General features: G+C 37.9%; 1 protein-coding gene across 1 annotated transcript in view; it reads right to left on the bottom strand.

Moving 5' to 3' along the window:
- The window catches only part of GRIK2 (glutamate ionotropic receptor kainate type subunit 2), a gene marked incomplete at both ends in the record, with an annotated part of 532,047 nt that overhangs the window by 270,465 nt on the left and 245,979 nt on the right, over positions 1-15,603 (bottom strand). The window contains one exon of the mRNA XM_083352959.1: positions 13,040-13,213. Coding sequence (XP_083209085.1) covers positions 13,040-13,213 — 174 coding nt within the window. The remainder of the gene's footprint in view (positions 1-13,039; positions 13,214-15,603) is intronic.

The following is a 15,603-nucleotide window of genomic DNA, read 5'->3' as shown; positions in this document are numbered from 1 at the left end:
GATCACTTCAAATGTCTCAAGATGCAGCAGAATAACTCATGTCCCTAGTTTTGTCCAGAATCTGATCTCTTTTATTCCAAGTTCAGAACACTTCAGAGCAAAATGTGGTGTTTCATGGTTTTGCAGGTTCTGACTACAAATATTTGAAACATTAAAAACAGTCCTCAGATCACCATAATTCCACTATTTCTACTTTCTATCATAGACTGCAATTAGCCTAAGAAAAGGCTGGAGAAGCTGAGGAACAGTGACTAATTTTCCAGTTCCCCTATTAATAAAACATTTTTAAAAGATACTTTTAAACATGACATGCAATTGTTGTTGTTTTTTAAAAGAGAGTGAACTGAGGTAATAAATAAAACCTATATTCTTATCCCAACATTGATAGGTATACAGTATAGGTTACTGAGTATATATATTTTATGGGGGGAAAACGTAAATTTAGGCCTCAGACTCTCAGGAATATCATATAGCTTAATTGCTCCAATTGCTCTTATATTAATCTTTCAAAATACAGTTTGCTGCAAGTCACAGTATATGTAATTAAGATGACCCCCAGGCTCTGAAGGCTCATTAATATAGCTTTCCTTGCTAATTGCTTTTACCTATCATCAGATATAGTTACCTAGTTTCATCTTATACTGTTGTAAATAAGATTTTCCCTCTTTTTATTTTAACATTTACTTTGGTAGCTACATATCATTTATAAAACAAGGTATTTTGCAGGCTGAAAAATGTTAGAATAGAAGATCAATAGAATATTCCTATAGAATATTCTATAGTAGTAATTACATGACAAATTTACAATGAGCAGAATTTTGACAAATACCGTTGATTGTTTAGCAAAAGAGATTAATTTCTTTTGTAAGTAGTAAGAAATATAGTATATTGCAGGGAATAAATGTCTATATCTAACATGCCTCCGAAAAATAAAATAATCATCCTCATTATCCTTTTTATGCTAGGTAATAGAGGGAAAAGGAAATAGAATATATGTAACATTCTGAAAAACCCACAATCCCTATTCCCAAGAATTATTCAGTTCAGTATATAGACTGTGACTTGTAGATTAATTGTAGTTATAAATAAGCATTTCAAAGGTACAGTGTTAGGATGAATAGCAACAAAAACTCCATCTAGTTTATATTGACTCTAATATTTATAAAATATTATTCTTCCTGATGTAATAGATTTAAGTTCCAACATGCAGGATAGGAGTCTAAAGGAATGCCCAGTTCCCACAAAATTGATAAAATTTGCTAAAGAAGCAATTTACTAAATACTAAAAATTAATACCTGTTTTTCACCAAGCATATTATAAATTAATGTTAACCTCTGTTGAAAATTATTAATATATTTATTCAGATCTCTTGATGAAGACAATTTGGAATAGTTTTGAGTATAGTTTCAAATATTATTAAACTATTTTGACTGCCTTAAATTCTATGGTGGTAATTACTTAACAAATTTACAATGAGCATAATTACTTTTGTTATATCAGCCTTGCATTCTGCTATGACTAGAAGCACACATCACATTAACTCATCATGGATTATAGCTAAAACATTATGGTCCACACATATAAATCCAAAACCAAGTTAACTCATTATGGCTTTGAAAATCTAATAATGGAAAGAATGTCCAAAAACTTAGACATGTGAAGCTAAGACTCATACTTTAACAGATACATCCCAAAACTACTTACATATCATAGTTCATTGTATAATCTTTATGCTGGATGCCAAGCTATTTCCTATGTGTTTTCTTTCTAACATACCATGTTCAAATGATTGGCTTGGTCATTGAAAAGCTTTATTCACTGGATGATTCTGAGGAGGACACATAAGATTCTGACAAGGTGGATATGCAGGCAGAAAGCCATTTTGGGGGGTAGATAATTTCTGGATCTACCTCCAAACATAAAGGAGAGAATTTGAGAGCCACTGCATAATGCATCAGATGGGAACCAACTTGAGAGACAAATAGAGTCTCTCAACATGTACCCTATTTCAACTGATCAGATGGGGAGGCCTCTCTCTCTCTCTCTCTTTTCTCTCTCTCTCTCTCTCTCTCTCTCTCTCTCTCTCTCTCTCTCTCTCTCTCTCTCTCTCTCTCTCTCTCTTACACACACACACACACACACACACACACAGAGAGAGAGAGAGAGAGAGAGAGAGAGAGAGAGAGAGAGAGAGAAAACAAAGTAACTTATTCAGCTGTGGCTTCATTTTTACACCACACGGTGTAAAAGGTAAAAATAGCCAATGAGAGAAAAGGGAATCACTCTAAATACAATGGTGATTACAGCCTCCATTTCTGGTGTTAAATACATTGCATAACTTTTTTGAAGGACATAATTGTCCATCTTTAATGAAAATTGACTCTCCCATTAAAAACTCTTCTTTCTTGAGTGAGGCAGCTGATCTGTTCATTAAAAAAAGAATGTAATGTACATTTGAGTTGGTTTCTTTCCATATGTCCAGAAGTCACAATTTGATGCCAACAAACACCTGGCTATGTGACATTAAACTAATTGGCACTAGCTAGATGCACACCCATTAGATCAGGGGTGTCAAACTCAATTTCATTGAGGGTCGCATCAGCGTTGTGGTTGCCCACAGGGGGCTGGGGTGGGTGTGGCCTGGGTGGGCATGGCCTACTGGGTGGGCGTGGCTAAAATGTGTATGGCCTACTGGGTGGGCATGGCCAGCTCTACATTGTTCGCATCAAGGGTGCCTATGGGGGGCTGGGCAGGAGTGGGACAGATCTGAGGGTCTCTGGCAGAAGGAGGGTCTCTGGGCCAGGGCCAAGGCAGTGGGGACCGTTCCCTCACTGTTTCCAGGATGGCTTCGCAGGCCACATGAAACCACTTTGCGGGCCGGAACCGGCCCCCGGGCCTTGTGTTTGACATGTCTGCATTAGATGGATTTTTATGCTAATGGTTTTATATATATATATAATCAGCCATTGGTATCATTAAGATAAATCAGTTTCCCAGGTGATAGGAAATAGAAACAACTTTCTTGCTATCATATGTTTCGATTAAGTGGATGCACACAGTAATAATAATTTATATTTACAAGCAATGTTCTGAATTTATTTTATATAAACAGTATTTGAAGTGACAGTGTACTTGCAATAGATACCACTCAGTGATTGACAGTAAAAGGCTGACCTTTGATACTGCGATGAATAATTCCACTTACAAAACACATTATGAGTTCCTAGATGACCTTGTGTAAATAAAGAATGCTTTCTAAAACCTACTGAGCAAATAATCTAGAGATAGAATTGTGACCCTTTTGATTTTCTTTAGCATTTATGAAGTTTTAATGTTGCACTGCAGCATTTTCTCTCTCTGAATTCTACGTGAGGCAGATCAGTTCACAATTATATTGCTATGTGGAGTGCAAGATTTAGTCAGATAAGAAGGACTGATGTTACTCAGGAGTCCCTAAGCCACATGCTCCTTCCTGGCTGTGACAACAGGGAGTCTTGGAAAACATTAATCTATCCCATTTTAAAGAACTTCTGTGGTAGAAAATAAAGTGGTTATTTTTACTGCTATCTGACCAGGAGTCTTGATGTTTCAGGTTCCTAATTTTATGCCACTATTATATCTGTCCCAACAATGACTGAAAATTAGTGCTACTCTTGGCAATTGCCACTGGTATTTAAGTTATTATTACCATATTAATTATATTGTTAAAATTTTATTATATTTTATGCCTACTTTTTAATCTTCTCAACAATTTTAGGAGTGTATCTCTATATGGTGTTATCTGGTCTAAGATTGTGATAAAGCTTTGTTGTTGTTCTACTTATCTTTTATACAAATTCAACAAACTGAAATTTAAAGTTTTCAGCCAACTGAAGATGTGGCTGAAATGGCCTTGTAAGAGGCAAATTATGTAGACAATCACAAAGGGTTCAGTAGTCATACAACCAAATCCCAACACTTTAACAAGCTGAGAAGTGATTTGCATAAGAAATTACATATAAAATATCAATAGGACTGAACTGGAATTTGACTTTTTTTAAAAAAAGGTAGCTAGTTTTTTATTTCATGTGTTCTGGAACCATATGTTTATTTGTGCATTTACATGCACTTATATTTTCTAGAATTTCAAGGTAGCTGACATGGAGTCTCCTTTATTTTAATGTGCATTTATGAATGCTTATCTAAGTGGTGTGTGTGTGTGTGTGTGTGTGTGTGTGTATTGTTGTTGTTAGCTCCGAAGTCATGTCTGACCCATCACAACCCCATGGACAATGTTCCTCCAGGCCTTCCTGTCCTCTACCATCTTCCGGAGTCCATTTAGGCTCATGCCTACTGCTTCAGTGACTCCATCCAGCCACCTCATTCTCTGTCATCCCCTTCTTCTCTTGCCCTCAATCTTTCCCAGCATTAGGCTCTTCTCCAGTGAGTCCTGCCTTCTCATTAGGGGGCCAAAGTATTTGAGTTTCAACTTAAAGATCTGGCCTTCTAAAGAGCAGTCAGGGTTGATCTCCTCTAGGACTGACCAAGGGACTCGCAGGAGTCTTCTCCAGCACCATAGTTCAAAGGCCTCCTCAATTCTTTGGTGCTCAGCCTTTCTTATGGTCCACCTTTCACTGCCATACATTGCAACTGGGAAGACCATAGCCTTGACTATACGCACTTTTGTTGACAGGGTGTTGTCTCTGCTTTTTAGTGTGCTGTCTAGATTTGCCATTGCTTTCCTCCCCAGGAGGAAGCATCCTTTAATTTCTTGGCTACAGTCCCCATCTGCGGTGATCTTGGAGCCCAGGAAAATAAAATCTGTCACTACCTCCATTTCTTCCCCATCTATTTGCCAGGAATTGAGAAGGCCGGATGCCATGATCTTGGTTTTCTTAATGTTCAGTTTCAACCCAAGTTTTGCACTCTCCTTCTTCACCTGCAACACGAGGCTCTTTAGTTCTTCTTCACTTTCTGCCATTAGAGTGGTATCATCTGAATATCTTAGGTTGTTGATATTTCTCCCGGCAATCTTAATTCCAACTTTTGATTCATCTAGCCCTGCCTTTCTCATGATGTGCTCTGCATATAAGTTAAATAGGCAGGGTGACAGTATACAGCCTTGCCAGACTCCTTTCCCAATTTTGAACCAATCAGTGATTCCGTGTCCAGTTCTTACTGTTGCTTCTTGGCCCACATATAGGTTTCTCAAGAGACAAATAAGATGGTCTGGTACTCCCATCTCTTTAAGAACTTGCCACAGTTTGTTGTGATCCACACAATCAAATGCTTTAGCATAGTCAATGAAGCAGAAGTAGATGTTTTTCTGGAACTCTCTAGCTTCCTCCATGATCCAGTGTATGTTGGCAATTTGATCTCTAGTTCCTCTGCCTCTTCGAAATCCTGCCTGTACTTCTGGTAGTTCTCGATCCACATATTGCTGGAGTCTAGCTTGTAGGATTTTAACCATAACTTTACTAGCATGTGAAATGAGTGCAACGATGCAATAGTTTGAACATTCTTTGGCACTGCCTTTCTTTGGAATTGGAATGTAAACTGATCTTTTCCAATCCTGTGGCCACTGTTGAGTTTTCCAAATTTGCTGGCAAATTGAGTGTAGCACTTTTACTGCATCATCATTTAAGATTTTGAATAGCTCATCTGGAATACTGTCACCTCCACTAGCTTTGTTGTTGCTCAGTTTTTCTAAGGCCCACTTCACTTCACATTCTAGGATGTCTGGCCCAAGGTCAGTGACCACCTCATCGTGGTTATCAGGGACGTTAAACTCATTCTTGTATAGTTCTTCTGTGTAATTTTTCCACCTCTTCTTAATCTCTTCTGCCTCTGTTAGGTCCCTGTGATTTTTGTCCTTTATCATGCCCATTTTTGCATTAAACGTTCCCTTCATCTTGTTCTGTACCAGCCTGCTACTAGCCCTACAGAAAAGGCAGGGACAACCCCTTTTACAAGAAGGCAAGAGGCTGGAACTAAGCCTGCCAAATTTATGGATACAAAAGCAAACAGAACAAGACATGAACCATGAAACAGGAGCTATTCAAGCGGTTGCCTTCAGCAAACCAGCCCTCCCATGCATTCCCCTTTTATACAGTTCAGGGCATGGCTTCTCTCTGCCTCCTTCCGAGGTGCCCCATTGCCTTCCTCTGTTTACTCCTGATTGACTGCCTCCTGCGTCGGGCGTCCTTGAACAGGGCCAGCTGTGGGTCATCTTCATCCACGCTGTCAGGCTCACACAGCTGGGTCTGCGTCGTGACCAGGTGGGAGGGGCCTGGCTGAAGGCTCTCATCAGCAAGCTCTCCAACCCCCTCAGCAAGCTCTTCAACACCCCCCTCCTCCTCTGAGTCATCCGACCCAACTGCCGAACCCATAGGCTGACCCTGAATCACAACACATCTCTCCAATTTTCTTGAAGAGATCTCTGGTTCTCACTATTCTATTGTTTTCTTCTATTTCTTTGCACTGTTCATTTAAGAAGGCATTCTTATCTCTTCTAGCTATTCTCTGGAATTCTGCATTCAGTTGGGCGTATCTTTGTTTTTCTCCCTTGCCTTTCGCTTCCCTCCTTTCCTCAGCTATTTGCAAAGCTTCCTCAGACAGCCATTTTGCTTTCTTGTATTTCTTTTTCTTTGGGATGGTTTTAGTTGCTACCTCTTGTACAATGTTGCGAACCTCCGTCTATAGTTGTTCAGGCACTCTGTCTATCAGATCTAATTCCTTAAATCTATTTGTTACCTCTACTGTATATTCAACCGGGATATGATTTAATTCATACCTGAGTAGTCTAGTGCTTTTCCCTACTTTCTTCAGTTTAAGCCTAAACTTTGTAATGAGAAGCTCCTGGTCTGAGCCACAGTCAGCTCCTGGTCTTGTTTTTACTGGCTGTATAGAGCTTATCCATCTTTGGGTGCAGAGCACATATTCAATCTGATTTCTGTGTTGACCATGTGTAGAGACGTCTCTTAGGTTGTTGGAAAAGAGTGTTTGCTATCACCATCATATTATCTTGACAAAATTCTATCAGCCTGTGCCCTGCTTCATTTTGTACTCCAAGGCCAAACCTGCCTGTTATTCCGGTTATCTTTTGGCTTCCTACTTTAGCATTCCAATCCCCCATGATGATAAGGACATCATTTTTTGGTGTTAGTTCTATAAGGTGCTGTAGGGCTTCATAGAACCGGTCAATTTCATCCTCTTCAGCACCGGTGGTTGGGGCATAGACTTGGACTACTGTGATATTGAATGGTTTGCCTTGGATTCGAACTGAGATCATTCTGTCATTTTGGGGATTTTGTCTCAGTATTGCTTTTCCTACTCTTTAATTGACTATGAAGGCTACTCCATTTCTTCTGAGGGATTCTTGCCCACAGTAGTATACCTGATGGTTATCTGAATTAAATTCACCCATTCCTGTCAATTTTAGTTTGCTGATTCCTAAGATGTCGATGTTCAGTCTTGTCATCTCTTGTTTGGCCATGTCCACCTTGTCTTGATTCATGAATCTTACATTCCAGGTTCCTATGGAGAAAAAATCTTTACAGCATTTTGCCTTTTGGTACTGTTCATAGGGTTTTAATGGCAAAGATACTGGAGTGGGTTGCCATTTCCTTCTCCAGTGGATCATGTTTTGTCAGAACTCTCTGCTATGACCTGTCTGTCTTGGGTGGCCCTGCATGGCATAGCTCATAGCTTCATTGAATTACACAAGCCGCTTCACCACAACAAGGCAGTAATACATGAAGGGGATATCAGGAGCAACTAGGGAGAAGAAAAGCTGAATCCTACAATAGGAAAGCATAAGTGCAAGAACAAGATTGAGAAGGGGAGCTTGGATCCTGATCTTGAGGGTTACAGAAGAGATGGACTGTTTTGATGGATAAGAACACCAGAAAGAGAAAGAATGAAAAAGCAGAAAATGATGGGGACATGGAAGAGAAGAGGCAGAGAACAGGACAGCAAGGATGTGAGTAGTAGAGTGAGATGTGAAATGGGAAAAGAAGAATTTTGAGAGAATGCTGTTTCAACCACTAAAGAAAAGAATGAAAAATTGCTTTAGTTGTTTCTAGATTCTAGCTAGATTTGGCATTTAGTCTACAAACCATGTCTGCCTAGGAGGTACAGACATGGTCATCTTAGGCAGCCTCAGAAATGGAGCACCAGGGATAGGTTTACAGGAGCCACAAAGACAGAAAGATCAATATTCCTTAGAACTGACCAGTTGTTGAGAAATAAAATATTATTTTATATGTGAAACTAGATTTTGGATCTTACAAATATTGCCAATTCTTTCTTTAAAGTTCACTTTCTGAAAGCTATTTTTAGTTTCACAGAAAATGCTTCATTGAAGGTTTTACAGAAATCTCTTCTACTGAATAAGTAACTTCATTTTTAACATAAATCCTTTCTCGTTATAATATATAACGAGAATATAGCTAAACAATATGGCAATATCTTTGATTTCTGTGTTAATAATGATGCAGTACTTCATATTTTCTAAGTATCATATTAACATTGGCTAATTAATCTCTAAGGCACGCTGTGAGGAAAACTGGAGAACAATTTGTACAATAGTTTGTGGAACAAAGACATGTAGAGTATTTAAGAAATTACTTAAATTCCATCAAACTTTCAATACTCAAGAGCAGAATTATAACAGGATCTCTCACAAGTGTAGCAATGATGGCCTTTTTTAAACTCATATACAACCATGAGAATTCACTCTAGACAGGAGTATTTTCTTTCTTCTTTTGTAATGGAAAAAGTTTAAATGTTAGACTGCTTATAGAGGTATACAAAAAGCTACTATTTTTTTTTTACATCCGTTAAAAATTATATGGTAAGCATAACCTGTTAATTATATGGCAATTACACCTATTATATGACAAACAGGTTGTCTAAAGTCAGGGATGAATTAAGGAGTCTTTTTTTTCATTGAAAAGTATATGAACTGAATGGTCGAAAGTTTTTTGTTCTTTCTAGCAAAATAAAGATATAAGTAAAAAAAAGTGTTATTAATGATATTTGTGACATACCTTTATTGACCAATTCTCAAACTACAATTTTCATACACATGGCTCTGTAGGTTGTCTTGTGCACATGGCCCAAATGTGAACCAGTTCATTAGAAAGCTTTCTTTTCCAGTGCAAAATCAATTCACATAGCTAGAATACCTCAGACAAAGCTTTTAATATGTCATTGTATTTAAATCAAATATTAGGATCCTCCTGACAGAAAAGAAACTGAGTTCAAGAGTTTTTTTTTTCTTTCCACATTTAAACAAAACAAGAGGAATCCTTTGTTATTCTCTCTCTCTTCCCTCACTCCTTGGAAGAACAAATCTCTGTGCCTGCAATGCTGAGGCTACTAGGAAATACATTAATTTTCTCAAGGAACTTGAGGCTGCCACCCTGCCCCATTCAGAAAAACTGATCTCTATGTTTCCTATAAGCCCTTGTAACATTTATGAGACATCCATTTATCTCACAAACTTTTGCTTCTTCTCACTGAGAACTCCATCCAAAATAATCAAGGTATCACTAAGCTCTTTAGGTCATGAAATTATCCTCATTTATACTGTAAAGTCATCCTCTCTGTTTTGAAAAGCATGCTTTATATTTATAGATTGGTTGAAGTGGTAAAGCTTCAGATATGGAGCCTAGCAAGACTCTTAAAGACCTAGTTTTTCCATCAGGGCTGGGATCCTGGTGCTGTGTGCAAGCCCATTAACTGACTGTGTTGTCTACAATGATTGTTAGTAATATTGTGGTTGTTTAGCTACTATTTCTGTTCAGCTACTATTTCTGTTATTTATAATTTTGTTTATTGTTTTTATGTAAGATAAGATAACCGTTATTGTCATTTTTTACTGCACACATCAACAATGAAATTTAGTTGCCCGCTCTCAAAGTGGAACACATACAAGACACACACCTAACCATACTATATGCACATATGTATGGACCCACATCTCTACATACACATAACAAATAAATATTAAATACTGTCCATCTTGAATATATAACAGAAGGAGGAAGGTTGAGAGTTCACAAGGTTAATGCTGTATGGAATGAAACTATGGCTGAATCTGGATGTTCTGCTGTGGATACCATGAAGCCTTCTCCCAGAAGGTAACAAGGAAAACAAGTTGTGAAGAGGATGTGTGGTGTCCCAGATAATCTTACGGACCCTGCTCAAGCAATGCTTCTATACTGTGTCCTGGATGGAGGAGAGGGAACTGCCAATGATCTTTTCAGCCCAGATTCATGTACTTGAGATGGTTGTCTATATAAATGTAATAAATGAAAGATCACTTCCTTCTACTAAGTCTCCTACTCAGCACCTTTTATACTGGGAAAGGTAATCTTTCAACCAAATACCACATGTGAACACCAAAGTCCTTTGTTGTGTGTCTCCTAAGCCTTTTTGGATCACAGAACGGGCTACTTAAAATAATCAGAATGGCCTACTTAAAATAATCATTCATTCATTAAAAACAGTTAAGAATGCAATTAAACAAGTTTAATTTTAGTCTTAGAGGGCATTTAAACATTGGGTTACTATTCATCTAACTCCTTCCTCCAGAGAGAAAAGAACAGGAGAGGAGCTTATGATGGGCATAGAGTAGACCATATAACTAACTGGCATACAATCCATGAAGGCTCTCTTTTTTCTATCCTATCCATTCCCTTCCATCATCATCAGATTTTATTTATTTAATTATAGGCTTATAATTGACCTATAAAACCCTAAATGGCATGGGTTCGGATTATCTTAGGGAGCACCTGCTGCAAGCATCAATTTCCCATCGTCCTGTGCATTCCCACAGGGAGGTTCTCCTTTGGGTGCTCTCAGTGAGTGCCAGTGGGTGATCCCCAGGGGAAGGGCGTTCTCTGTGGGTGCGTCGGCCCTGTGGAATGATCTCCCTGTGGATCTCCGGACTGCCCCCGACCTTCGTTCGTTTCACCGGGACCTAAAAACCTGGTTATTTGATTTATCTGGCCTGGACTGAGGGGTTTTAAATTTTAAAATTTTTAACTTTTTGGGCTATTAATTGTTATTTAATTTTATTTTAACTCTATTTTAACTTATATTGTTTCTAACTTTGCCCTGTAAACTGCCCTGAGTCCTTTGGGAATAGGGTGGTATATAAAACCAATAAATAAATGAATGAATGAATGAATGAATGAATGAATGAATAAATAAATAAATAAATAAATAAATAAATAAATAAATAAATAAATAAATAAATATGGATCATTTCCTGTCTTGGAGCATCACACATGGAGTCTGATCCACCAATTTTGTTTTTACATGTAAAATATAACTATAGAAGCATTTCTCAATACAAGAACAACCTACAGCTGTGTGTAAAAAGGAACCCACAATATGGAACATTCCGTACTGCATGCCACAGCAAAAACAATTGTAATATTTGTGCCACTGCAAAAATAAACTCTCTATAGCTAAGAGAATGACCTAATAAGACTTCCTTGAAAAGTTTTGCCTTCCACCACTGGCACCTTACTTCAGTACAAAACGCAAAACATTCATTATTTTGTGGCTGAATAGACAGGCTCCGGTGATAGCTCCTAGGAACCAATTAAAGGGGTTAACTGAGCCATGAGGCTCCATAAATGAATCCAATTCCTTTTTTCTTTATTTCCGACTAAAGCTCTGACATAAAGCCAGGAGAGAAATGCATAAGCTCTGCGAACTTATATAGTGACAAATGACTGTATTACCACTACCAATAATGGGTCTTTCCTTTTCCAGACACAGGGAAGTTCAATGAGCTTCCTATTGTCTTGTATTATTATGACAAACGAGAACATGAGATGTCTTAGCAATATAAGCATAGTGTATTTTTAAAAAAATGGAAGCAGTCCAGGGCTAGCAACAACACTTTATTTTGTAAGCAAATTCTGACTTCTTGGGTCTTTTTTTTTTCAAGCACAAATGTTTAATTATAAATATTTCAGCCCCAGAATAAAAGGATGCAGTCAAGTTTGTAGTGGCTGAAATTCTCCAAAAAAGGGCATGGTATTAATCAGGATTCTGATAATTAGACAATTGGTAAAAAGGTTCTTATGTTGAAATGACAGAATTAATGTTCAGGCCTTAGCTGGCCTTTTGGATTGTGGAAAGTTCCACAAGAAACTACAAGCCTGTGGGTTAAACATGTGATCGAAACCATGGAAGGCATACATGAGTATTTTTTTTATAACTTCTATAGCTTATCTACTGCATGCTGACTTCCTCTTATGTACTGTAACTAAGTACAAATAAGAAATCTATATACACTTGCTTCAAACTACATTCGGGGTTCTTTTTATGGGACGGCCCACATTTCTTAGGCTGAATAAGCGTGTTCATTAATCAAAAGAGATCTGGACTCTGAGTTGCCAGGGCATAGTCTCTGACTATCCATTTAGGCTTGACATCAACTCAGGAATGGCATTATAAATGTTGTATTTGGCAGCACAGTCTTCTTTCTAGCCGTCCTATAGAGCTGCAATACGCATAAACTGTTTCTGTGGTTATAGGAATTGATTGATTGATTGATTGATTGACTGACTGATTGATTGATTTATAAAACCTTTACGGATATTTATAAATAACAATATGTGGTTCGCAGCAACAATGATGACCATTTGCTATTCCCATCATGGCTGCATAACACCAGAAAAGGGAAGGCCAGTAGCTTATCAACCCAACATCAAACCAGAAGCATAAATATAGAGAACCTTTTAATATAGTTGATTTTATCATTAGCATGGGAGCTCCAAACTTCCATGATGTGTGGCTGGGGCGCATGGCTCTGTTAGGCACATAGCCTCACCAACCTGTTCAAGTCATTTGTTGGAGTATTAATGTGGACAGTTATACTTTACTTTTCAGATGCAGGAACTGAGATAAAATCCAGAACTGAAGCATAAAGGAGGACATAATCTTAATGAGCAATTAGACAGTCAAAGATACCCAAGAGGAAAATAAGAAATAATATCAAATATTTGACAAGTGTAGGTTAATTGGTGTTCATACCGTCATAAATCCATCCAGCAAACCCGAATCAGGTTTTGGAGGAGCTTGCAACCGTTCCATGGACCACTTTTCAATTATGGACACCACCTGACTATTTTCTGTATTTAGAATCCTAAAACCAGTCATGTTTACTCCACTATACCGATAAGGCTCCACATCAAGAGCAAAGAGGTCCTAAAGAAAAGGAGAAAATTTTTTAGATATTTTTATCTAAATATTTTTAGATATTTCATCCATACATAATCTTTCTGTTTCCAAACATTTTTCTTCTGTCATATATAACAATGATAACAAAACAATACATCTAACCATTTGTGTGCTTTCTGAAGCGTTTGACAACCATATGCGACAGCAATACAGCCATGAATTAAATTATTTGATAATAATGCCCAATGAACATCACAAACATGTGATGCTTCTAGCATGTTTTTACTTATGCACTAAGTCAGGGGTCCCCAACCTATGGGCTGCAGCCCACTACCAGACCATGGTCTCTTGGCCAGCAGGTCACAGAAATGGCTGGCTGGTGCGCATGTGTTTGTGTGCATACTCTCACTAGCACCTGCGGCCCTGTTTTCATGTGCAGGTGCGAATGGGGCCACTAGTGCCAGGCAGGTCCACATGGCCCATTCACACATGCGCAAATGGGCCGCTAGCACCAGGCCAGTGTGCATGGACCATTTGTGCATGCACAAATGAGGCTGCTAGTGCTGTGCTAATGCACACGATGCCATATGCATGCACGTGTGCGCACCAATTTGGAAGCTGCTCTCCTTCCCTCCAGGCCATGAGCCCAGAAAGGTTGGAGACCTCTGCACTAAGTCATAACAAAACTCCATAGCTATTAACATAAGCATTTATAGACTGTCAAGGAAAGTCACTGAGCCACATCCTTTGCTGTTTGTGAAAAATACATAAGTCTTCATTACACAAAGGTTGTGTAACAATTCTGCTCTAATAAATATTTTACAATGTTTGGTTGTAATTTATATGTTAAGAAATAAAAGGAAGTTCCTAATCCAAACACACTCAAACCTGTAAATGCATGTGTTACTTATTTACTTACACAGGCCAAGTAGGTGATGAAATTTGTGACATGCCACAAATTCCATTTCTTATGAACTTATGTGCAGTATTATACAAGTATCAAAAGGTGAAGTTTATGATGGAACATCTACATATTTTGTCACTTCAGTGTCATCATTACTAACTTCAGGCTTGTATAAATTTATAATATTTCTCTCCTGCTCCCATTAAAAGTCTCCTTAAGAAAAATAACAGAAAGTTTAAATAGTTTGCTATGCATAATATGGAAGATAGTAGTAAATATAAACACATCTTCCAGAAGTCATATTCAAAGCTACACTATGTTGGAATACTAGCACAAAATGCAATTATGGCAGTGTAACATGCACAAGCCACTCTCATTTTCCTGCACTATTGACCCCAAAACATGAAAGCATACAATCCTGCAGAAAAGTTTTGGCGTGATTGAACAGAATCAATATTATGAAGAAAAGAATAAACAAGAAAAGCCTTTCCAGAATAAGGATTGCTAAAGAGCCATTAAGATGAAAAGAATCTACTATTTTTCTCTACTCTTTATCTTTTCCTAGATTTGTCTCTCAAATCACCAAGGCAGACTTGGACAACAAGGGGGAAGGGACTCTGATTTTCAATATTTCCATTTCTTGACAAATAGATAATGTTTAATTTCATAGACTATTTTTTTTTCCATCTAGGGGACATCTAGGGGTAATCTAGGTCTGTTTTCAATAATCCGATTCTGACTTCTGGTGAAGATGGCCAACTAAACGATGTGCCCAGGGAAAGATCACAGAAAGTTTTCACCTGACTGTTGCTTTTTCAATTTACCAACAGAAGGAACTGGCATTCCTTTAATTTATATGACTCTCCTGGGTTAGGGAAAGTCCTAGACTCATCACACAAGATCCTCCATATAGCAAAGATCTGCAAGTAGGTTCAGGAGCTGTACTTCAAAGCAGCCTGCATGCCAACAGCTGGGGGGGGGTGAGGCTGTAATCAGCATGTTGTTGAAGAAGCAGATATTTTGGAATTTATTTTTCAAATGGACAGTAAGTTGTGCTTTTCATTTCTTAATAATTTTAAGGACTATTAATCTTTATTAAACTAATAGAGGCTATATTTAGCCACAGCCTGTTATTCCTTTTTGAGGATCTGTGCCATTCTGGGGATTTCTTCATTGTTAAACAATGAGAAGACTGCTAAGGCAAGCTAAATAAGAAAGTATGGAGTATCTTTTTAAAAAAAAATGATGGAGAAATATAAGGGTAGAAAGTTGTGGTTCTAGTTTATTATTTTTAGTCATTTGTAGCTTGGTCTGCTTTGCTATGAGTGGCTAAAACTTTCTGATTTTTATGATCTCTGATTGGCCAGCAATTCTTTAGTGACTCACAAAAAAGCTCCTCTTTGACTAAAGAGTAAGAAGATGGAGGAGCAAACTATTAGAGATGTATTTGAAAAATTCTTAAATAAAATCCAACAATTCATAGACCAGCTAAATGTCTATGGAGATTCTCAAT

Source organism: Vipera ursinii (genome assembly GCF_947247035.1).
Source record: "Vipera ursinii genome assembly, chromosome: 1".
In the NCBI taxonomy this organism is placed as follows: Eukaryota; Metazoa; Chordata; class Lepidosauria; order Squamata; family Viperidae; genus Vipera; species Vipera ursinii.
Note: the sequence above shows the minus strand (reverse complement) of the source record. Positions and strands in the feature narration are given on the sequence as shown.